The sequence below is a fragment of the Cyanidioschyzon merolae genome, chromosome 19 (assembly GCF_000091205.1).
Source record: "Cyanidioschyzon merolae strain 10D DNA, chromosome 19, complete genome".
NCBI classification, from domain to species: Eukaryota; Rhodophyta; class Bangiophyceae; order Cyanidiales; family Cyanidiaceae; genus Cyanidioschyzon; species Cyanidioschyzon merolae.
In genome coordinates, this window is record NC_010145.1 from 777,419 (window position 1) to 800,806 (window position 23,388).

General features: G+C 55.0%; 7 protein-coding genes across 7 annotated transcripts, besides 2 other annotated features; 5 read left to right on the top strand and 2 right to left on the bottom strand.

The window, feature by feature from the left end:
* Nucleotides 1–372: 372 nt before the first annotated feature.
* CYME_CMS302C (5'->3' exoribonuclease) lies at nt 373–4,464 on the top strand (the record flags this gene model as incomplete). The annotated part of the gene is made up of 1 exon (XM_005538871.1): nt 373–4,464. One exon carries the CDS (start codon nt 373–375, stop codon nt 4,462–4,464), a length of 4,092 nt encoding a protein of 1,363 aa, XP_005538928.1.
* Nucleotides 4,465–5,844: 1,380 nt separating this feature from the next.
* Nucleotides 5,845–7,770, top strand: CYME_CMS303C (hypothetical protein, conserved; the record flags this gene model as incomplete). The annotated part of the gene is made up of 1 exon (XM_005538872.1): nt 5,845–7,770. One exon carries the CDS (start codon nt 5,845–5,847, stop codon nt 7,768–7,770), a length of 1,926 nt encoding a protein of 641 aa, XP_005538929.1.
* Nucleotides 7,771–8,101: 331 nt separating this feature from the next.
* CYME_CMS304C (probable ubiquitin conjugating enzyme E2) lies at nt 8,102–8,773 on the bottom strand (the record flags this gene model as incomplete). The annotated part of the gene is made up of 1 exon (XM_005538873.1): nt 8,102–8,773. One exon carries the CDS (start codon nt 8,771–8,773, stop codon nt 8,102–8,104), a length of 672 nt encoding a protein of 223 aa, XP_005538930.1.
* A 395-nt stretch (nt 8,774–9,168) lies between these two features.
* Nucleotides 9,169–10,560: a sequence feature (possible transcribed region).
* A 4,359-nt stretch (nt 10,561–14,919) lies between these two features.
* CYME_CMS306C (hypothetical protein) lies at nt 14,920–15,495 on the top strand (the record flags this gene model as incomplete). Its single annotated transcript, XM_005538874.1, has 1 exon — nt 14,920–15,495. One exon carries the CDS (start codon nt 14,920–14,922, stop codon nt 15,493–15,495), a length of 576 nt encoding a protein of 191 aa, XP_005538931.1.
* A 1,422-nt stretch (nt 15,496–16,917) lies between these two features.
* On the top strand, nt 16,918–18,210 carry CYME_CMS307C (hypothetical protein, conserved; the record flags this gene model as incomplete). Its single annotated transcript, XM_005538875.1, has 1 exon — nt 16,918–18,210. One exon carries the CDS (start codon nt 16,918–16,920, stop codon nt 18,208–18,210), a length of 1,293 nt encoding a protein of 430 aa, XP_005538932.1.
* A 2,066-nt stretch (nt 18,211–20,276) lies between these two features.
* CYME_CMS308C (unknown suger epimerase) lies at nt 20,277–21,371 on the bottom strand (the record flags this gene model as incomplete). Its single annotated transcript, XM_005538876.1, has 1 exon — nt 20,277–21,371. One exon carries the CDS (start codon nt 21,369–21,371, stop codon nt 20,277–20,279), a length of 1,095 nt encoding a protein of 364 aa, XP_005538933.1.
* Nucleotides 21,372–21,899: 528 nt separating this feature from the next.
* Nucleotides 21,900–22,331, top strand: CYME_CMS309C (similar to microsomal glutathione S-transferase; the record flags this gene model as incomplete). Its single annotated transcript, XM_005538877.1, has 1 exon — nt 21,900–22,331. The coding sequence occupies one exon, from the start codon at nt 21,900–21,902 to the stop codon at nt 22,329–22,331; it is 432 nt and encodes a 143-aa protein (XP_005538934.1).
* Nucleotides 22,248–23,388: part of a sequence feature (possible transcribed region) that runs on past the window's edge.

Sequence of the window (23,388 nt, forward strand, 5' to 3'; positions counted from 1 at the left end):
CCCCGTAGGTTGATGCAGAGGTCTGGTGCGCTCCTCCGGTGACCGCGGGTGTTGGACATTTGACGCGTTTAGGAAGCGTTCGACCGCAGGCGCATCCAACAATTGATATATCCATATATGTTCATATAGTTACATCTTCGTCGCCAAGGCACAGAATCGTCGCGATACGCTGGGGCGCGACGCAAGCCGTGGCGCGTTCGCGCGCACTTCCGCTGACTTTCCTTCAGCGCTGCTCAACTGCGCCAAGCTCTCCATGACCAGCAGACGTAACTGGAAAGAGTAAAACAGTCGGCCAGATTAAAGCTTTCAATCATCTCTCCCTAACAAACCTTAGATTTTCAGCGCACACCAGCTGCAGCTCAATCAAAAACAATGGGCATTGCCTCGTTTTTTCGGTGGGTTGTAGCACGCTACCCCAGGGCGCTGCAGGCGGCCGTTGAGGAGGCCCCCGTCACCGATCAGGCGGCGCTCGAGAACGGGAACTACCTTGACGACAACGATTATCTTCACGTCGACGTCAGTCTACCTAATCCTAACGGAGAGGAGTTCTCGAACCTGTACTTTGATCTGAACGGCGTTGTCCATATGTGCACGCACCCCGAAGACCGCCCGCCTCCGGCAACGGAGGAGGACATGTTTCAGGACGTCTTTCGGTATATGGACCGCATTGTTGCGCTAGTTCGACCTCGTCGTCTCATCTACATCGCTATTGACGGCGTTGCGCCGCGGGCGAAAATCAACCAGCAGCGCACGCGGAGGTTTCGGGCCGCCAAGGAAGCCCGTGAGAAAACGGAGGAAGAGGAGAAGCTGCGCGCACTTTGGCGAGAGCAGGGCCTTCGCGTGCCGCCGAAGCCGAAGAAACCCTTCGATAGCAATGTCATCACACCTGGAACGCTGTTCATGGAGCGACTCGCTGTTGCGCTCCGGCGCTACATCCGTGAACGGATTCGCTCTTGTCCCGCCTGGCGTTCACTGGTCGTTATCTTAAGCGACGCCAGTGTTCCCGGCGAAGGCGAGCACAAGATAGCAGAGTTCATCCGAACGCAACGAGCGCAACCGGGTTACGACCCGGAAACGCGCCACGTGCTCTACGGACTGGATGCGGACCTTATCATGCTTGCGTTGGCAACGCATGAGCCCCATTTCTTCATCCTGCGCGAGCGCATATACTTTGACTCGCGGGCCGACAAGGCTATACAGGCTGTAAAGGCAATGAACGCACAACAGACGCCAGCGGGCGATCGTATTGATCACAAGACCGGGACGTCGGCTGGGCCTGGTCTTCCATTGCCAGAGCGGCCCTTTGACTTTTTCCGTATCGATCGTTTACGAGAGTACCTGCAAGCCGAGTTTCGGGACGCACTGCAGCATGACGCTGTGCGGCAACCTCGTGAGCCGCTTGACGTCGAAATCGCTCTCGACGACTTCGTGTTTCTGTGCTTCTTCGTGGGCAACGATTTCCTACCGCATTTACCTTCGTTGGAGATTCGTGAGGGTGCAATCGACTTCCTCCTCGAGGTATACAAGTATAAGTTTCAGCGGATTGGTCATCTCACGGATGGACACGGTGGCATCCATTTCGATCGAGTTCGCGAGTTGCTTCGGGATGTTGCGCATGTAGAGGACAGCGTCTTTCGGGAGCGGGCTCGCGCCGCTGGCGAGCCCCCGACGCCGGTGTCACAGCATGCTGCGGTCGTGTCGGGAGCTTCCACGGCAGCTGCGCGGACCCATACGGTTCCGGAAGTGAGCGCCAAGAAAGAAAGCGTTTCCGCGTCTACCCTGAGCATCAAGGCAGATGCAGAGACACCGCCGTCTCCTGGTGTGCACGTAGACGAACTCGACGCAGGTGTCTCTGCGCCGCATCGACAGAAGCGACATGCGTCAGAACAACATCAGAAACGAGCTGCAACAGAGGCCGATCCTGGCCTGGGACTTGTACCTCTGCCCCGCAAACACGTTAAAGAGAACAGGGCAACTAGTTTGCGCGACTGGAAGCAGCTCGAGCATCATCGATCGGAAGCGGCTGTCTCGAACGAAATCGACAAGATCGAAGCGGAGTCCTCGCGCATCACTGCTGCTGGCGGGGATGCCGAACAGGCACTACAAGCACATTGCGAGCAGGTGCTCGCGTCCGTTGCAGCACCCGTTGAACCATCTGCTCGAGACGATGACAACGATCACGATGACGATGGTGTTGATGGGACTAGAACAGCAGCAGCTGCTGCAGCTGAAAGCACGGGAGACAGCAACAGAAAGCGCGCTGACGGTGTCCGAGGGAAACGACGACGAATCGTCGAAGAGGACTCGGAGGATGCATCTCCGCTGGGGCACGGAACGCGCCAAACGAGCACCCTCTCGCCCTCTGCAAGCACTGACCAGTGCTTGGCGTGCCCAGATGACGCAAACGCCACAGACACGATTCGCACCGCACTCGGAGATCATAGCAAAACAAGCAAGAAGAGCGGCGAGGGTGTCGATGCGAGCCTCGCGACGGGTCGGTTAGCAGCGGCGGAGGCGAACACTGCAGCATCGCTGGAGACAGCGACACTGCCGGCTGCCGCCGAGAGGCATCAGTCGGTAACCGAGGCGTCCACCGAGACGCTCAGCGTTCCCGAAACTTTTGGTGAAGCGCCCGAATCGGACGATACTGATGATGATGATAATGAGGATGATGTTCTCGACGAGGTCCTCGATCATTACACCGACGCTGCAGGTCGACAATTTGAACACATCCTGCGCGAGCGTCTCAAACAGCGACAAACGCGACCACCAACGGAAGAGGATCCTGTCCGATTCCACTTGCCTGGTTGGAGGGAGCGCTACTATCAGAGCAAATTTCCGCATTGGCCGCCGCTTGACACCGAGGCCGGAGCCCAGGCGCTGCAGCGTCTCTGTCGTGCTTATTACGAAGGACTCTTGTGGGTATATCGTTATTACTATGCGGGATGTCCCTCATGGGGCTGGTTCTACCCCTATCATTATGCACCACTCGCGAGCGATCTCGCCCAATGCTGCGTAGACCAGAAGGATATCGTGTTTGAGCGCGGTGCGCCGTTCACGCCCCTGGAGCAGCTCATGGCAGTTTTGCCAGCATCAAGCGGCGCCCAGTGCCTTCCGCGGATTCTCTACGAACTCATGATCAATCCGCATTCTCCGATTATCGAGTATTACCCGACAGATTTTGCGATCGATTATAACGGTAAGAGATTCGCCTGGCAAGGGGTTGCGCTCCTGCCTTTTGTCGACGAGCAACGTCTCCGTCTGGCTATACAGAGCGTTCTCCAGGACGGTAGGGCGGCGGATCGTGAGCACGACCCCGACAAGCGGCGAATGCTCGAACGAGCCGACCCCACCAGAGCGTTCGGTACGGCGATACTGTTTGCGCATCGAGACTCGGAACTTGGTCTGCACCTTGCCCGGGTCTGGACGGATGCCACTTTGTCGCGTATCGGACTCAAACTGAACCGCAGCGTTGGCAATGGCGTCTTTGGACGGGTGCTACCTCTCAACGAGACACCAGTCGGGGATCAGCATCAGCACGAGGCACAGCGATGCGCCAGTGACTGTACACCAGACGCAAACGATGAACACCAGGAGCGCTCCGTTCTCCAAGGCATTTGGACCAATGCGAAGCATCTACCTCACGTGCCACAGCTGTTGCCTGGTTCCAAACAACCGCCGTCGGTGCTAGGCGATGCTGACTTGCAAGCGCTTTTCGCGGGCCGTGCTGGTTGGAAATGTGCTCGTTTTGGGGTTCTGGGACATGCCGCCGAAACGTGGCGCCGCAAGCGCCTTGCGGAAAGCGCGCAAACGCCAAATGTTCCAAGCGTGGACACTGGTATGCGCGCGGCGCTATCTGGTACCTGGTCCAGCGCTTGGCCCCCAGTGCCGGAGAACGGCACGACGATGACGTGGCCTTGGTCGACAGGCGCGTTTCCGCAGGCATCGGCATCGAGCTCTTCAGGTGCGGAGACTGCGTCCATGCAGTGGTGGCAGCAGCAGCAGCAGCAGCAGCAGCACGCCATGCCGGCGTTTGGCGCGGCTGCAAGCGCCTTGATGCCCCAGTATAATCCGTCGGGTTTCATGCCTTCGTACACGGCGGCGATGAACGGAACCATTGCATCTGGATCTGCAGGATATCCAGCAAGTCAGGATGCGATCCTGGCTGCCTACTACGGATACGGAAATCCATGGATGCCTCTGGATACGAGGACAACAACTACAAGCAACCAGGCAATGTCATCCGGATCTGTTCTACCGCTGGGCTACGGAGCGACTGTTCCAACGTACAGCGGCTGGGGCGCACCCCATGCACTGGGCGGTATCCAGGGCTCGCTGCACCAGGCGCCATACGCCTCCGCTTGGCAACCAGCGGTGGAGACGCAGACGGCTACGACGCGACGATCCCGTCCAAGACGTGGAAGGAGGCCCTCAACGAACAACGGAGGCCGGCAAGCTCCCTGAACCTGCACGTCTGCTTGTCGGGCATCGTGTCAGGCGTACCGTCAAGTGCGCACGCTACGAGCCCCTAGTCCAAGTGGATACTCGAGTTGATGCTGTAGATGCCTACATCGCATGCAGAAGGAGCCCTTCGAATATAACTGTAAACCCTGTACAGCGCCGCTCGTTTCCATGAATGATACAGAACATATGCTGGATACCACCTAGACAGGAGCTGAAGCCCGTGTGCTGCAAAGTGTTGCACTCGGTACGACCATGGTCTTTTGGTGCAACGCAGGAGCATCCGGTTGTTGTTTAGCGAGTGCTCGACACGCGTGCGGCTTTCGCACCAGTTCCCCGCTGACGTGCGGTGCTGCGCAACCCAGGGATGCGAGCACCGGAGCACTCGACTTTGCCGGCAGCTCGATGAGTCGGTATTTCAACGAAGCGCTAGCGATCCAGCGCTCTGCAGGTGCTCCTGCAGAGTCTGTGGTGGCCAAATGCGGACCAGGAACTGGTAAGGACGCTGAGCTGCAGTGTTGTGGACCTGATCTTGGTGCGGTGCGTCCGCCTCGCTTGACTCGTGTGGATGTACTCGCGAGAACGGGGCGCGTGCGTCCCCTGTGGTTAACCGTGTCACTTGCAACTCTGAGCACGTGGGAAAGCCTCAACACGTACCGGGAGTTGTGATTGTATCGCGTTTCTTCTCAGGTTTGGTTTTGCGGAACGCACCGGTGCACTCATACCGGCAGGACAACGATCGTGAAAGCGTTCCCCGGGGTGTTTTACGAAAGCTCCAGAGTTTTCCGAGTCTTGCGAAAGAGCCAGCAGCTTCCACAGCTACCAGGGTTTATCGTTTTACGTGCTGGGCTCGAGTCGTTCAGAAGCAGCCCGGGGGCTCTTTCTGCTCCCACAGCCAATCGCACTCACCGTATCGAGTGCTGAACTCTAGTCACCCAGAGACAGATTGGGAAGTTTTGCCTCACCAGGGAAGAGAGAAGAGTGTAGCAAAGGCTCCAGTATGAACGTCATGGTAAACATGAACCCAAACAGACACACCTAGTCATGTGGCCCTGCAACGTTCAGTACAATACAATCAGTCAAGGCGAGCGAGTATCTGGCAGATACGAACCAGCAAAACCTGGACTCTTGAACGACGTATCGTTGTACCCTGGTGGGACCCTGGCGTCGACGCGTTTACCCTCGAACCCGAAGCCGTCTCTGTGCTGACAACTCGCAAGTCGTCTGTCGTCGATCGACTACGCAAACAATCTTTCTTTTTACGAACAGTCTGCGGAGGACTGGGGCGTTCCCCTTCGTTCACGGAGACGACGCAGTGCTTCACGGTGGTGCAGCGGGTCGCTGGGCTGCGGCGCTGCCACGCACCGGGCACCAGCAGGTGCCATGTTCACGAACGTTGCGACTGGAGCGAGCGAGAGGTTCACACAGCGAGCGAGCTCTGTGAAAGCTCACTCTGAGAAACCAAGAACGCCTCTGGTCGGCAGACGTCCGAGGGTTGCTCGCTCGCGGCGACCCGGAGCTGCTGCTGCTGCTGCTGCTGCCTCTTGTTTGCAGGTCCAGCACGGCAAAAGGATACTGAGGCTGGTACTGGTCGGCGGAGGGCATGCTCATTGTCACGTTGTTCGCGCGCTTCGTCCACAGCAGATAGGCTTCATCGGTGTACTGATTTCCGTAGAGGAGCATGCGCTCTATTCCGGGATGTTACCGGGGAGAATCGCGGGACAGTACGAGAAGACAGCCGTGCGCATCGACTTGCTCCAGCTCACGCATACTACGAGTTGGTTATTCCTTCGTGGGCAGGTCGTTGGTATTTGTCATCGGGAAAAGTGTCTCGAGGTGGAGCTTGTGGCGTCTGGTCCCTATCCAGAGCGTATTCAGTTGTACTACGATGTGCTGTCGATCGATGTAGGGAGCAGCACCCGCGTTCCAGCAGGTCTAGAAGAAGTACCTTCTCAATTCGTACAATACACGCGACCTATTCTAGATTTGGAGGCTTTTTTCGAAACATCTTGGGGAACAGATGTGCCCAGCAGGCAAGTGACAGGGTCCGCGAGCGCATCGCAGCGCGTCCTTGTCATGGGCGGCGGCGCAGCCGGTGCGGAGCTATGTTTCGCGCTGCACCGGCGTTGTCAAGTCGTTGGAAAAAGTGCATTTCGCATATATTGGCTGGTGACGGAACCGCAGCCTTTTCCGGCCAAAGTTCAGCAGCTGGTCAGGAAGCTCGCGCGAGAACGCGGGATCCGTTTGGTTCAGGTCCCGGCTGACGCGCGCTTTCGTTTGGAGCCGAACTCCCCGTGTAAGGTGCAACCAGTCCATGATCTGAGCGCTACAGACGCGCTTGTCACAGAAGCTCGAGACTCCCGCTTTGTTCTGTCGTGGTCTGCAGATGGGTCGGCGCTCGAGCGTCTAGCCTGCGATGTTTTGATTCTGGCAACGGGTGCCGCTGCTCCAAAGTGGTTAGCAGAGCAGACGGATTTGGCGGTTTCTCCAGACGGTTTTGTACTCGTCCAACCGACACTACAAACTCTGAGCTCTGCTGATGTATTCGCCGCTGGTGACTGCATTGCGTGGAGCGAACACCCCGAGATGCATTTACCCAAAGCCGGTGTGTACGCCGTTCGCCAGGCACCGATTCTGACGGAGAATTTGCGCTGCCGCTTGGTGCAGCTCATCCAACAACACTTGAAAGAGGAAAGCTCCCGAGAGACACGCAACTGCAGATTGCGTGTTTACCGACCTCAGAAACGATATCTTAGCATTTTGAATACTGCTGATGGACATGGGATCGCTTTTCGCGGTCAATGGATGGCATATGGTCGGTGGGTATGGCTCTGGAAGAATATGCTGGATCTACTCTGGATGGCGAAGTACCCGAAACCTGCGTCCGCCGAGATCTTCAAGGCCGACCAGCACCCAACTTTGGATGCATCGCATGGCGCTTTGCAGGCTGCAGTTGAAAAGTCGCATGTCGAGCCCGGTAGCTCCCGGCAACGATCACTCCGAGCGCAGGTCGAGTTGGCCTTGATCCTGTACTTTTGTGCGACTGCAGACGCGTTCCCGCCGAGAAACATCGGTGACGAAGCGCTAGAGGAACAAATTGGGGATCAAGCGACACGCGCCCTCTTCGAGTCGCTGTGGCAACGAAACGAGCCTGCTGAAGCGTGGCACCGGGAGCTTTCCGTGCTGACTCAACGTCTTCGTCTGCGGGTTCAGTACCCGATCGGCGGCAGCGGATTGCAAATAACGCACCAGCAGTTGACCAGACGCAACGAAGAACCTCCGTTGAATGACTCTGGATGCAATCGCTAATGATAAAGTGGCGTTTAGGGCGATCAAGCAGGACATCGACCAAGAAACAGCACGTACGTGTACATGCGCATGTTGTGAATCGTTCTGTCGCATGCGCGATGCAGACATGGATCACTGGAATTCTGGATAATCCCTATTTCTGAAAGAGTGAACAAACCCTTTCCCAGGCTGTTATCTCGTGCAGATGATTTCGGCGCAGTACCCATGTGCAGCGGCACCGATGCACACATTCTCCCGAGCTACAAGATGCCGCGGTGCGCAGTGCCGTTCATTGCGCATGCACGAACGTCGCTGATGAGGCGTTATGAAAGCATCCGCCAAGGACGAAGCTTCAGAGGCGCTTGAGACTCCGACGCTTCTCGCGCATGCTTGCGCTCATGGCGCCTTGGTTTCCGAGGCCAAAACCACTGGGACTCGAGTGGTGCTTCGAACCGGGTGTTGTTCCGGGAGTCTTGCGTTCGCTGGCAGGCCAGGATTTGGGTGCCATGTCCTCGCGTGTTGCAGCGGCACCGCCGCCACCAGTCCGCGGGGAGGCATGGACTTCCGTCCAGATTCGAGCTCGCGCTGCGAATGCTGCATAGTCCTCGAGTAAGAGTCGACCGGCTTCCTCATTCAAGGCGCTCTCTGGATTCGGATCAATGAGCAGACATCGTATTACCGTGAGGACGTGCCGAATCCCATAGCTGCTCTGCCAATCGCGTTTCAGAGTATTGACGCAGATATCCCCCTGTTCGCTAACGTTGGGATGAAAGATTTTCGTCAAAAAGTAACCCCGAGGCGGCTGGTATGGGTACTCTCCAGAGAGTACGAGCTTGACTCGAAAGGAACCTGCTTCATATGGAGTATCCTCCGGACCGGTTATGACAGCATGGAGCTCGGTCAAAACGTCTTGACCGCTGTCGTTCAACAGCTCGACGCCGTGCACCGGTTCATCCCTCAAGCTCTGTACTTCCCGAAAGAGTCTCGTGATGACGCCTGGGGGTAGGTTCTCGCACAACGACATGTTGATTTTTCAAGTACAGTGAAATCGATACGCGTTCCGAGCGTTGCAGCACCAGACGTTTCCCAGACGGAACGACACAATTCACGACCTGGTCGCACAGGCAGCAGACTCGAACACACACACACGCACAGCAGGTACACGACGTCTCGCTGAGAGCCGCTATTGAATGCAAGCCCAGGTACCAAGCAGACCTGGTACACGGTGCCGTGCGCTTGCGGTCGTTGACTGCAAACCGCAACAGCCGTGCCCAAGACCGTTGGCGAACACCCAAGTCCTTGCGTAAACGAACGTGCTCTGCTTGCCGCACGTCAGTTGCGTAAGACCCTGTTGTAGACGACTGCCGACGGGATCGAGCACCCTGCGATCGTTGATGCGATTTTCGTAACCGCCGTTGCGAATCGAGCGTGTGGACGGGGCTTGCACTTGTGGGAAGTACGCTTGCCGTTTACAAGTAGAGGAATAGGATCGGAGGTTTGGATCTTGAATTTTAGGAAACAGACGGCAATTTTGTGTCCTCTACCCGTGTTCGTACAAAATGGAACGGGTGCGCGAACACAGGGGTGCACGCTAGAGCCTTGGTCTCTAGCTAGTGGTATCGACACCAGCGTCTGTGGCAACGCTGTGTGCGTGCTTCCTTTTCTGTTCACTTTCATGCGGTTGTATATTCTCCAGTGTACCCTTTTTTTGCAGATCCGTTCATAGCAGTCGAGAGACACTGCTAGTACTCTGAAAGTCCCAATATCGCTGGTCTCGGATGCCGTTCTCGCACCCTAGGCATAGAATGTCGTTGCGATCTAGACGCTGCATGCGAGAGTCATCGCCTTCGCATACAGACAGAGTGTACCACGCTCAGCGGTGACACGTCGCGGTACTCAGGGATTCCCGTATACCCACAATGCATCCCGTTCCGAAGCGCCGCCCTGTGCCGCGTGAGCACTTCCTTCGCCGTTCCGTGCATGTTGTTGACTGGTAAAGAAGGCTTCTGTCGATGCCTTCCTCCATTCCTGTGCCCGGTGACATGCACGATGATCACGGGCTCCATCTGGACGATTCCCGCGGCGAGTACGCTACCCGCTGGGCACGCAAGCGCACGCTGCTCCATGCGGTAGCGCAGCCATGGAATGCAGTATTGCCCGTGATGAAACAAGCACCTGAATGGAACTCCAGAATCGGGATCCAGGCGAGAAATCCAGGACGGTCCACGCTGCCTTCGTATGCGGCCGTGACGCGCTCATTAGTGGAACCGGTTGCGGCGATGACTGCAGCCCTCGTCCAGGACGCTATTCCATGCAAGCGGAATGCACAGAAGCTTCTGGGACCATACTTCGTGATGGGCAATGCTTGTGTCGGATCTCGGTTCGACGATAGCCACGGAGAGCGGCGGCTTTGTTTTTTCCAAATGGAACAGGCTTCCTGACGTAAGCGGTTCCATGAACTCGCCGCATGAGCCTGTGAATACGTCGCCAGCGGACATCGTCGCGTATTTTGTTTCCTCGTCAATCCAGAGATCCGCATTGCTGCGTCCACGAGTTGCCTGAAACAGACACATCGAACACCTTGAAGAATGCGTGATTGACGCAGAGGCCAGGCAAGCAATCGAGAGGAATCGAGGCGACTGCACATGCGTGGATGATGGTATTGTTTTAATGATGCGAAACCCGTGATCGACGGCGCTGGAACTCATCATGATTCCGGTGGTGAAATCGAATTGCAGCGTCAGGGAATCGAAGGAGCCTCCACGAAAACACGACCGAAAATATAAAATTCCGCATGCATCCCCAAGCTCTTGTTGCTCTACCTTGAACGTTGATGCAGCCCAAGTAAAAAAGATCGAAAAATATCGAAAGATAGACGCAAAGCGTCTAATCCAATCGTCGATTTTACACCAACATAGCTTCTAGCGAGCGCGTTCCTCATACCAACTGAGCACACACATAATCGCCCGCAAGGACGACGACACCGGTATGATCAGTAAAGCGATAAGCATTCTAGGACCATAGAGTCTATATATACAATCACTTACAGACGGCTCCTGGGCTTTTTCTGACCGGCCGAGTACTATCGGGTTCAGTTTCTCCCTGTACGCTTCGATCCTGAGAGTCTGACCCATAAAGTTGGATCGCCTCAGCTCCTCGTGTCTCGTCTCCAGCGCCGCACATCGTCTGATACTGGTGGCCGCGTTGAACTCTCGGTTTTGCGAACGCTTTGCATTTATTGACGCTACTTGAATGTACGTTTGGAACGATTGCCCGCACTCGTGCCCTCTGTGTCACCACAGTCTCGTCATTGTTCCGTCGGCCAAACACCTTTTCTCGTCTATCTTCCTATTCTGCTTCTGCTTCACATCCCCTTCTTCGCTAGCTGGTCGACGAGATGATGATATTTTCGATTTTTTGTCGAACCCGGCGACACAGGACCTCAAGGATCCTCGACTTTCATATCCATACGGATCCCTTAGATTTTTTATTTCTTCAAAATGAGTACATTTATTGGTGCCTTTAGGCGAGTATATTCCAGGAATATAAAGCACTTGCATAAGAAACACGTAATGTACCCCAGTGTCACCATGTGCTGGACGCTTCAGCGATTCGCTCAAGGGAGCTATCATTACGTTTCACCATACAAAACACCCCTTCTATGAGGTCTAAACACGCAGAGCGCGGAAGAATGAAACGCAGCAGTATACCGCTAGAATCCGAAGAAAGCTAGAACGCAAGGACAATGGTGAAATACTACATTGTCCAATAGGAGGGCGTCGCCAGACCTCAGGAGAAGGTCTTCAATGATTCGACAAAGTGGTTGGTGCTGTTGGATGAGCCTTCTCGACGAGCGAAACTGAGGCCGCCAAATGAGTCTACCACGCCTAGCACGGATGATGTCGTCGTTTTCTTCAATTTTACGATCTTACATACAACGAGCTCCCTCTCCCTGAATACCCAAACGCTCTACGACCGTTTCACCCGAAGCAAGTCTCATCGACTGAAAACACAAACCTACGTCCCTGTGCTTCATACCGATCGCAACGTTCCAAGAACGCTGTCACTGCTATTTAGGTGGAATATAATCGTAGGTGAAATTGGATTTTTGGGATTGTATCCTAGTGCTTGTCGAACTACACGAACAAGCTGTTCAGAGACAGAGACGCCCTTAGTGGCTACCATCGTGACTTTCGCTTTCTGTACGGTGGTCAACAGGTCGTTCTCTACCACTGGCCGCTAGCAGTCTTTGAGAATAACCGTTTTTGGCACGGAGCACTGATACTTCTCTCTTTCAATGTCCCTCAACCATAAGAGTACTTTGGTATGACTGACCTTATGAAAGAATGCAATTCTCCTTGCACTTTTCAGTAAATCACGTATCCTACATTGAATTCGTCCACGATTTAAACGGTACACTGCATCGTGCTTTCAATTTCCTGCTCGATGCACTGGAAAAAAAGCATTCGATGACAGGCAGCAGTTGTGGAGCACATCTGAGCTGAATGTGAAGTTAAGATACGAAGCATGCACCGCGCGTGCGAACATTTGAAGATGGCGCTCGTGGCTACCCGCCTCGAGTACAGGTCAGGTCATCGCTCAGGCCGTTGCACACTGGCTACGCGCTTGACGTGCGGGCAAAGAACTGGAAACCGAGGTTCACTGGTGAGTGCACAACTTTCGTCGTTCGATTAAAAGGAACTTGAGAAGCGCGCACGTGACGACCGGTTTGGCGTCGCCTTCGGAGACGCTTCACCAGGGCGATATCTGCTCCTAGATGGTTATCGGTGATGACTCTTTCGGGAGCGTCGTCGTCTAAGGAAGCCCGCTTGCGGAGCCTTCTGCTCAGCTATGAAGACGCTGAACGCAAGCGAGGAAACCCGGTTCCCTGGCTGAAAACGGAGGAGTTGCGGTCACTCCTGGAGACTGCCGGCGGGGAGCGGCGCGTCATTCTTATTGACGTTCGTGAAGAGCCGGAGCGTCGGGTCTCTGTCCTTAGAGGCGCGCTCTCGCCTGCACAGATAGAAGGGCTCTTGAATACCCCAACGACGAGTGAGAACAGTGCCGCGCGGAACAACCTCTCCACGGATACGATGCTTCTGGTTCCGTACTGCACTGCCGGCGTCCGCAGCGCAGCATACGCCAAATCCCTAATGGCGCAGTACCCTCAATGGGCCGCATGCGTTCGGAACGGAGAGGGTATTATCCGTGCAACTTACGTGATTCCCGAATATATTGTGGATCCTGTATCTGGGAAACCCACGAGCAGCGTGCACGCTTATGGGGCAAAATGGGATCTCGCGGCGCCATCGTTCGAAACCGTCCTCTTTTCGCAGTGGGAGCGACTAGCGCGCACCCTGCGCCCGCCGAGTGGTCGTCTGCATCTGTGACGGCACCAGTACCTTAGGGCCCGTTATCAGGTGAAAATCGACGATTGGATTAGACGCTTTGCGTCTATCTTTCGATATTTTTCGATCTTTTTTACTTGGGCTGCATCAACGTTCAAGGTAGAGCAACAAGAGCTTGGGGATGCATGCGGAATTTTATATTTTCGGTCGTGTTTTCGTGGAGGCTCCTTCGATTCCCTGACGCTGCAATTCGATTTCACCACCGGAATCATGATGAGTTCCAGCGCCGTCGATCACGGGTTTCGCATCATTAAAACAATACCATCATCCACGCATGTGCAGTCGCCTCGATTCCTCTCGATTGCTTGCCTGGCCTCTGCGTCAATCACGCATTCTTCAAGGTGTTCGATGTGTCTGTTTCAGGCAACTCGTGGACGCAGCAATGCGGATCTCTGGATTGACGAGGAAACAAAATACGCGACGATGTCCGCTGGCGACGTATTCACAGGCTCATGCGGCGAGTTCATGGAACCGCTTACGTCAGGAAGCCTGTTCCATTTGGAAAAAACAAAGCCGCCGCTCTCCGTGGCTATCGTCGAACCGAGATCCGACACAAGCATTGCCCATCACGAAGTATGGTCCCAGAAGCTTCTGTGCATTCCGCTTGCATGGAATAGCGTCCTGGACGAGGGCTGCAGTCATCGCCGCAACCGGTTCCACTAATGAGCGCGTCACGGCCGCATACGAAGGCAGCGTGGACCGTCCTGGATTTCTCGCCTGGATCCCGATTCTGGAGTTCCATTCAGGTGCTTGTTTCATCACGGGCAATACTGCATTCCATGGCTGCGCTACCGCATGGAGCAGCGTGCGCTTGCGTGCCCAGCAGATAGCGTACTCGCCGCGGGAATCGTCCAGAAGGAGCCCGTGATCATCGTGCATGTCACCGGGCACAGGAACGGAGGAAGGCATCGACAGAAGCCTTCTTTACCAGTCAACAACATGCACGGAACGGCGAAGGAAGTGCTCACGCGGCACAGGGCGGCGCTTCGGAACGGGATGCATTGTGGGTATACGGGAATCCCTGAGTACCGCGACGTGTCACCGCTGAGCGTGGTACACTCTGTCTGTATGCGAAGGCGATGACTCTCGCATGCAGCGTCTAGATCGCAACGACATTCTATGCCTAGGGTGCGAGAACGGCATCCGAAACCAGCGATATTGGGACTTTCAGAGTACTAGCAGTGTCTCTCGACTGCTATGAACGGATCTGCAAAAAAAAGGTACACTGGAGAATATACAACCGCATGAAAGTGAACAGAAAAGGAAGCACGCACACAGCGTTGCCACAGACGCTGGTGTCGATACCACTAGCTAGAGACCAAGGCTCTAGCGTGCACCCCTGTGTTCGCGCACCCGTTCCATTTGGTACGAACACGGGTAGAGGCTCAAGTGTACGAAAAATTCGCACAGCTCCTGTGCCGAAGATTATATATATACCTAAAAATACATTTTAATTCCAATTTATACAGGTTCTGCAAGTCGACCTCGTCGACCACACGGCACCATCGGCGCGCGCACTGACGAACACGTGGCTCAACTGCAGCGTCCGCATGTCGGCCGCATCTGCACAACGCCGCTGCATTTCAAAACGAGCCAGCAGCGCTCCTGGCATGGGACGTCTGCATCGCCGCTTCGTTGCGACGTGGCAACGCCTGCGCGAACCCGAGAACGGGACGCGAGGTGCTCACGCGTGCGCCGCGAGCGCTCCTCTGTGAACAGCTTACCTCGTTGAGTGATCTTTTGCGTCTTCTTGACTTGTACAATGGATACCTCGCTCGTTTTCAGTAGCTCAGCTGACGTTTTCGGTGTGGACGTTAGGTACACGTACAAAGTTGATGACAAAACGAACTTTGTACTGCGTGGACTAGCGAACAAAGAAAAGCCTAAACCTTTCGATCACCACTCGGGAGAGTATATCCGGGGTTGCCTGGTGCATCACTTCCGCACCGTTCCCGACTGGCCAGTGGATGTGAAGCTAATTGCCTGGGCTGCGCAGGGTAAGAACCAAGACCGCTGGGGCGTTAAAGCCGTCGCTATGAAAACGCTCGCCGTTGATGAAGATACAAAAGCAGAAGCGCGTTTGGTGTTTTCAAATCGCCCCCTAGCGGAGAACCGCAATAGTCTGCTCTATGGAACGCTGAAACGTACCTTCCGTATTGCCGACGATGAATGGGTGGGCGGCCTCCAGTGTCGCACGGACGGACGTTGCGTTCTCGGGGTTCGGAACGGAATGCTGAGCGTCCAAAAAGTGCTTTCCCAGGGTGGACCGACTGGTGAGCCTGGCGAGTGGCGGGCCAAGTACTCTCTCAGTGGTAATGCACCTAGGCTCTTCTTCTAAATAGCGGTGGGAACAAACCTGGGTAAAGCGCACACCCAGATGCGGATGAATTTTCGGGGGCCAGTCTCCAAAGCGATGACCGAGCCGCTGGCTATGTTTACGAAAGAATGCATTTCACTGGACGCATAGGTCTGGGGGCAACGCCCTGTTTTGTCGAGGAAACGGCGATTATGAGTCGTAAAAAACGAAAATAAGTCTTATGTTTATGATTGGTGCAATGTTTGCCTGGACGCTTGCCAGAAGACCGTTTTTAAATGAAAATCTGCTCTTCGGGAAAGCATTGGGTAGCGGTCCTCGACCGAAATCGTGTCGCTCTTGGCAACCCGGGAGTGTCCAGCGGTTGCCGTTGCGGCCTGGTGATCATGCTAGGTAGATGCCATTGACGCATCGTATTGGCAACCACATATGCAGCCTCGCATAGCGCTTGTTCGGTACGACATCGGACGCAGGTTGGAACGTTCATAGACTGGGCATCCCGTCGACTAGCTATACCCATTTGTAAAGGTGCCTAGCTCGCTCAGGTCTGTGGGAGTTTCAGCATTGGTTTGGTCGCAGCGTGCTGTTTTGCACGCCGCTGTGGTTTTACGCGTGAGTCACTCATCTTGGGCGAGTCTGGTGAATTGTGCTCGCGCTTCCACTGGGCAGTATCCACGCTATGAAAGTACTACCCGCGTGTTCAATAGCATGCCAAATCAAAACGTAGGATCAACGAGTTTTTTCGGTTGGCAAAAAGCTCTTCCTGGGCCCTTCTTTGGATCCAAAGTACGTCGTCGAGCAGCATACCTGATCACTCTTTCGTCAAGGAATTGAACCATACTTGAGATACCTAGGGCATCCTGATACTCGATAGACCGCTTGGACGACGATCACAGCGCCGCCCTCTTCGTCTGTCTGGGGCCGAGAACCCTGGTCGCAGCGCGCACCTCGCTGGGGGTCATATGCGGAAACTGCAGCCTTCTAGTGCACAATCGGCGCGTGCTCCATCCAGGCAAATGAGACCCGAACGAACGCCTCTTACAGCGTTATCGGCGTCGATGACGATACCGGCTGTCGCCTGGAGGACATCGGACTCGGCGAAGGAGAGCCCTGGTAAGACTCATCGATGCTGCTCCATACTGTCAACTGATGCTCAATACGGTTTATCCTTGGTAAGATGCATCGGTGCTGGCCCATGCAACCAAATGGGGCTCATGACGCTCGTCCGGACGTCATCGACTGCATGTTTCTGCAGCATGATGGACGTTTCCCTCGGACGTGAGCTAAAAATTGCATCACCAGAGGCTGCCGAGCTCACCTCAAGGATCTGTCGATCGAGAAGCGATCCGCCGTAAGGCGCATCGGCATCGATGGTAGATCCCGGTTGCAGTGGCGAGTGAATGCGGCTGTTGGAAAAAAGGTCATTCAGGAAAGCGTACTTGCAAAATGAGCGACAGGGAACTTGGTCTCCCGGCGCTGATGAAAGCACACAGTAGCTTGGGCTACTTGAGTGGAGGCGTCTGTTTGCTCGCAGGTACGCTCGTTGCGCGCTACGCTCGTTTCTGGCGGCACTGGTATGTGGCACACGTCGTTCTACAAGTCACAGGTTTCCTGCTAACGCTACTTGGCTTTTGTTTGACGGAGATATGGCACCAGGGTTTTTTGGTTATGCAGGATTTGCATGCTTGGAACGGATTCGCTTTTCTCTGTCTATACTTTGGTCAACTGTGGCTGGGGATGCTCCGTCCACACGCGGCGAGTCGTTGGCGTCCTCTGTGGCGTCGAGCGCACGCAGCTGTCGGGGTGTTGCTTGTGGCTGACTACATCGTTCAGCTCTACAGTGGTATCCATCGACTCTTTCGCATGTTCAACTTACCAAACGCAAGATACTTTATTGTGTGGAGCGTAGCGCTGGGCGTTTTTGCGGTGTCCATCGTTCTGTTGGAACCGACACGGTGGCCACCCAGCCGTTCAGTGGTGAAGCACTGGCGCCTTGACGCACAGCGATACGCGTACCGTACTCGTGTGTTATTGATTACAATCACTGCACTGTGTGCTGCTTTCCTGGTATTTCTGGTGCTTCTGTTGACCAACCAGAGCTTCGCTCCATGGAGCAACGATGGCGGCATGAGCGGTATGCCGGCCATGCCGATGCATACGACCTTTTTCTGGTATGATGAACGCGGCTTCAATCTATGGTTCTCTTCGCTGGTTGTGATCGGTGTTGGTCGTCTTATTGCCGCTGGGATTCTGGTGGCAACGCTTGCGTACACTGCGAGCTTTGCCCTGCACGTCGTGATGCGAAGCGGTTCACCAAGAGGACCGCAACCGGCGCAAACGAATGCACCGAAAATGTCTTGGGTTGCACGTGCGCTCGTTCACGTGTGTTTGGTTGCATTGCACTATCTGCTGATGTTAGCTGTCATGACATACAGCGTTCCGCTCCTTTTGTCTATTCTAATAGGCCACGGCCTGGGTGCGTTGGGGTCGAACTTTTGGCGTTCGAGCGGCGACACAGCGGCGTTCAACAGCGACACGGAAGAGAAGCTCCTGGAGCCAAGCGCAGAGCGTTATGCATCGCCAAAGATCCCAGATGGGAAACAGGATCTGCGGGTCTTGCTCAATGCAGACTGCTGTGCTTCTTCGACGTGTTGCGGTTCAAAGTGTACCTGTGAACCTGGTCGCTGTTTCTGTGGAATCGAGGTGTGCAGCGATAAGCGCTCCAGCTGTTGCACCTGATCCAGTACGTCAGGCATCGAGGTCTCACGAGGGAGCCCTTGTCGGCTTGAAAATGCATTGCATCGAGCCGATGCTCGAGCAGGCATCGCGAAATTGGTGTTTCTTTCTAGGACGCGGACGGCAGGACGCACGATGCCGTAACAGTATCCGGGGATAGGCTTGGATCTTGCAGGGTCGGTCGGTCGATCGGTCGGTGGGTCGACTGACCCCTGATGCAATTGGAGAATACCGCCATTGGCCAAGAGCATGGACGCGTCCGCAAAAGAGGTGAGGTCGACGCCGCGTTCACCATCGGCTCTCGGGGACTCTTGTGCTTCTGGTTCGCACACTTGATCCTGCGGCATCCGAACTTGGCTCGAGTGAACAACGCCTCGAGCCGACGCCCTCTGTGCTATAGAAAAGCCGTTCTGTCTCCATGCAGCGACCGCACCCGCACTATAGGAGCCATTGCGGTCGCTTTCGGCAGGCTCGGCACACGATAGAACGTATGAAACGACCAGAATATCCGAGAAAAAGTACAGGTAATGTAACGTGGAGGTAGAATATTTGATGGATACTTCACCGCGCAATGAAAAAACACAAAAAGAAAGGAGAACGCGCACAATCGGAGAACGCTGGCCTAAGTAAACGTTTAGTCAAATTTACATCCGACCTTGGCTGCTCTTGCTTTGGGAGAGCTCTCAACTCGCACAGGTGATATGGAGCACGCAAGGAAGAGAATCACTGGCATCCCTGGTCGTGTCGGAACTTGCATCCTTTCGAGATGCAGGCACACAGATACCGCATTCCAAAGTCGTTGCCAACGGCAAGTGATGCACAGATTTCTTTGTGACATCTCGAGTATTCGACGGATCCTGAACCTGTAACGGGAAGTTTGCAGCTCTGGGATCGCTTCGAGGCCAGGTTGCGCCCCCCTCCCGGCACCGTTTCTCATGAAGGCATGCGCAGGCGCTGCCTCGCACTGACGAACATCATGGGCACTTTGAGCCGTGCTCTCTCTGTACGGCCGCTGGTGCGGCCGGCATCATAGTCAGGTTCGGCATCCTCAGGATCTGGGTTGTTGGACCGATGGAACCCCGTGTTCCTGACCGAGAGGCTGGACTTGAGCGTATGGAACTTAGTCATGCCAGGAGGAGAAGGATGGCTTATTCCCTGCTCGCCGGTGTATACTGCATGTCCAGGGTTCCCGGCTAGGTGTATCGACCATGAAAAATGCTTTGACCCTCGTTAGGTCTCAGCTCGTAACCCAACCAGCGTCGCTACAAGAGCGTCGCGCTCTCCATGATAGGAATAGGGGAACAACTGCCCATGAGCATCAGAAACAGGATTCAGGGATCCTGCGTAACATTCGTTGATCCCGTACCATGAAATAAATCCGCCCTTGAGCCGTACAAGCGGCAGATGAGGCGTTGCGAATGCCCGCAAGCCGGAAGAACAAGGACCTTTGAGATATTTTATGTGGGCACGCGGGCTAGGGTACGAGACGCTGTGCATTCGCCCAGAGCGGAGGGGTTCCGCGAACCTGCCTTGCGCGTTGAGTACACTGCTACATAACCCCCGGATGCAAGTTTCGCTTTGTATTGGAAGCGACGAATCCAGCGAATTCGGTACAACAGAGCGAGGCGGTATTGCCAGGCGTCTTGCGGGAGCTGCTTCCGGCAAGACGCACGCCTACGCTGCTCGCGCATCCACATAAAAAGTCCCGCGTCTTTTTCTCCAGCTCAGTACTCTTTCCTGATCTTTACATTCAACCCTAAAGTCATCTGCGAGAAGCAACAAAGTTCCTCATAGCCGCACAGCGACACGAAAATTACTCTTTGACTCGCGAAAATCTCCCCCGTAACTTAATTGGGCATACAAATACGCACCAAGGAGCGAGACGACGAGATTCAGTACCTTGAACGCGCCGAGTAGGATCACGAGCGAGGACGCTCTCTAGGCTGCTCGCTGTGTTCGACGGCAGTGACTGCATCTGCGCTGCGGAAACAGCCTTCGCTGTAGCTCCGTACCGCGACGCTGCGCGCAAATGAGACGTAGCGTGCTGGTCCCAGACACGGCACGCGTGTTTACTTTCGACGTGCCGCTTTGGACTCAGACGGCGCATGCGTCGGTACGATGACGCTTTTCGCATAATCGCGCACCACGCCGTTTTTGCGCTCCTCTTCGATCTGCTCTTTGATCCAAAGGTACGTTCTTCGGAGCCCCTCTGCGAGTGGGATTTGTGGCTCCCACCCGAGCACTTTGCGACAGAGGTCGTTATTCGAGTTGCGCCCACGAACGCCTTCTGGCCCAGGAATATGCTTGATCTTCAGCTTCTTGTTCTCAAATGTCATGATAAGCTCCGCCATATCGTTCATGGATATCATCTCCTCGGAGCCGATGTTCAACGGCTCCGCGAAATCGGAATCCGTTAGACGAATGACGGCCTCCACCGCATCGTCGATGTAGAGGAAGGAACGCGTCTGCTTGCCGTCGCCCCACATTTCGAACTCACCGTCCGAAGCGATCACCTTTCGGCAAAAGGCAGCTGGTGCTTTTTCGCGACCACCTTGCCAGGTTCCCTGCGGCCCGTACACATTGTGAAAACGCCCAATACGCGTCTCAATGCCGAAATCTTTCCGATAATGCATGCACAACTGCTCGGACATGAGTTTCTCGAGTCCGTATGCGTCCTGGGGTTGCGCCGGCCACGCATCCGACTCTTTGAGGCCCTGCTGCATATCCTCTTTCATCTGAGCGTACTCGGGATATACGCAAGCGCTTGAAGCATAGTAAAACCGTTTCACACCATTGACACGGGACGCTTCAAGCATGTGCAGACTGATCAAACTGTTGTTGTACAAGATAACACTATGGTTGCTCTGGATGAAGCCCATACCGCCCATATCTGCCGCAAGGTTGTAGACCGTATGACAGTTACTCGAAATCTGCTTACAGTTTTCGTACTCACGCAGGTCCACCAGGTGAAACTCATCGCAAAAGTCCTCCTTGCGCATGTACTCGTTTTCCTTCCAGTCCGCTGCGACGACGTAGTAACCCAGTTGCTTCAGTCGCTTCGCCAGGTGCGACGCAATAAAACCGCCTGCGCCAGTGACACAGACCCGTATCTTCCCATCGACTTTCATAGAGTCAGGCACTTGGCTAGGATGCGGCGCAGGCATACTTGTGCGTGTTTGTGAACGTACGTCACCGACGAGCAACCCTAGCACGCTACCAGTGGATATCGATGGGATGCCTGGACGGCGGACGCGCTTGCGGTGATCGATGCATCGATTTTCCGCCTAGCGCAGACAGCCACTTCCGCCTCTGCCAACGGGGTGGCGCATCGACAGAGCGACGACCTCACCGCCGCCGCGGCCGCCCAGCGAACGTCCACAAGGTGAATCCAGCATGCGTTGCTAGGTGATGCGCTGGAGGCGTTTTCGCCAATCGCATGCAGCATCGCGTGTTTGGCGCAGCCCGATGCCGCAAATCCCTTGAAGCAATGGCGGTGGCGGTGGCGGTGGCGGTGGCGGTGGCGGCGTTGCCGCGACGCGACGCGAGGCGACGCGATGCAATGGATGATGGGCGATGCCTGCGTGCAGTGCTTCGTGCCAAAATCGTCAAAGCGCTGGCATTCAGGGATTTGTAAAGGCGAGCGTCGTTGTAGACGAGTATACTGACGGACAGAGCGTCACTTGAGACCTAGAATGTTCGAGAATAGTAATCTAGTTCTTCCACCGTACTACGGGTATGTGCTACTTGACCTTGTTGGCGTTTTCATGGAGCAGATGTACTTTTCGGTACAGGTGATGCGAGCCCGGCGTCGGTATAACGTGCCGTACCCGAACCAGTTCGAGCAGAAAACAGAAGGTGTTTCCCGTTTCAACTGCATCCAGCGGGCACACATGCAGTTTATGGAAACCTGTATCTTCTTTGTTCCAGCGCTGCTGTTTGCTGGACTTGAGCATCCTCGAGAGGCAGCTGCGTTCGGCTTGATCTTCTTGATCGGACGTCTCGTGTTTTTCCACGGATATGCGAGCGGCGATCCTCAAAAGCGTCTGCGCGGTGCATTTTACGTCATAGGCGTGCTTGGAAACCTGGCTTTGTGTGTGCGGAGCGCGCTCAAGCACCTTGCGTAGGAGGGCGCGTTCCGTGGCAGGCTGTTGCGCACAGATAGGTTGCTGTCGCGCGCCTGGCTCTGTCCCAGGTCTCGGACGATGGAGTGGAGCGTTTCGGTTGACCCAGTGCTATCGCAATGTCTCCAGGAAATGTAAAGCAATAGAAAACTTTTGAGCAGGTACCTTCAGGAATCCGTAGAGCCCTTGCTGCTGTTTCGTGATCCCACGTCTCCCAGATGACAGGTCAGGGGGCGGTTGCATCGGGAATGCGGTGGCTGAACAGGATGCCGGTCGTCGATCCGGTGGATACGCTTGCCCGCTAGCCGAGTCCAGATCCGAGTGAACGATTTCGTTTGCAACTGGAGACCGCCTTGCACTGCATTCATGCTGTGACAGTGAAGATTCCGGGATTCCGTAACTGCGCTCGATCGCAGTGATGTTGCAGCTCGCGGCAAAAGACGTCTAGCGACACCACCACGGACGCACGCTCACGAATATCGATGCTGAAAGAGCAGCTGTGGTTCCATGTCGGTTTTTCGGAAGAGTTCAAATATGGCAGGCGACGAGCGTTGCCAGCGTTGGATACCCTAGAGAGAACGACAACAGGGAAGCATACGAGTCTAGCGTACCGCGAACGAATATCAAGTCCGTCCCTGGCCTATCCACTATTGCGCAGATGGACGTGGGCACCAGATCGTTACACCCGTGAGCAAATACTTCTCCATGTCGTTGTCTGTAAAGCCTGCGCCTTATAATTCTATCAAGAACCATGAAAAGACATACGCGAAGAAATCAAGCCTTACAAAGGGCCGCAAAACATCAACGCCATCTGTGTCGTCGCAAAGCACCTACGCAGAAACCCGTCATGGCCATAGCACGATCCTGTGGCACCGAGACTTGGCATCCATTGTTATGTGAAGGCAGATATTCCATGAATTCTACCAGACCCATGTCAGAGGAACATGGAACGTGTCTACTCTGCTGACTCGGGCGTACAATCGAAAGTTTGGGACTCTTTTTAATGCCATCAGCACCAATATTCGCCGAATTTTGCGTGACTGCTTCTTTTTGTGTTTCA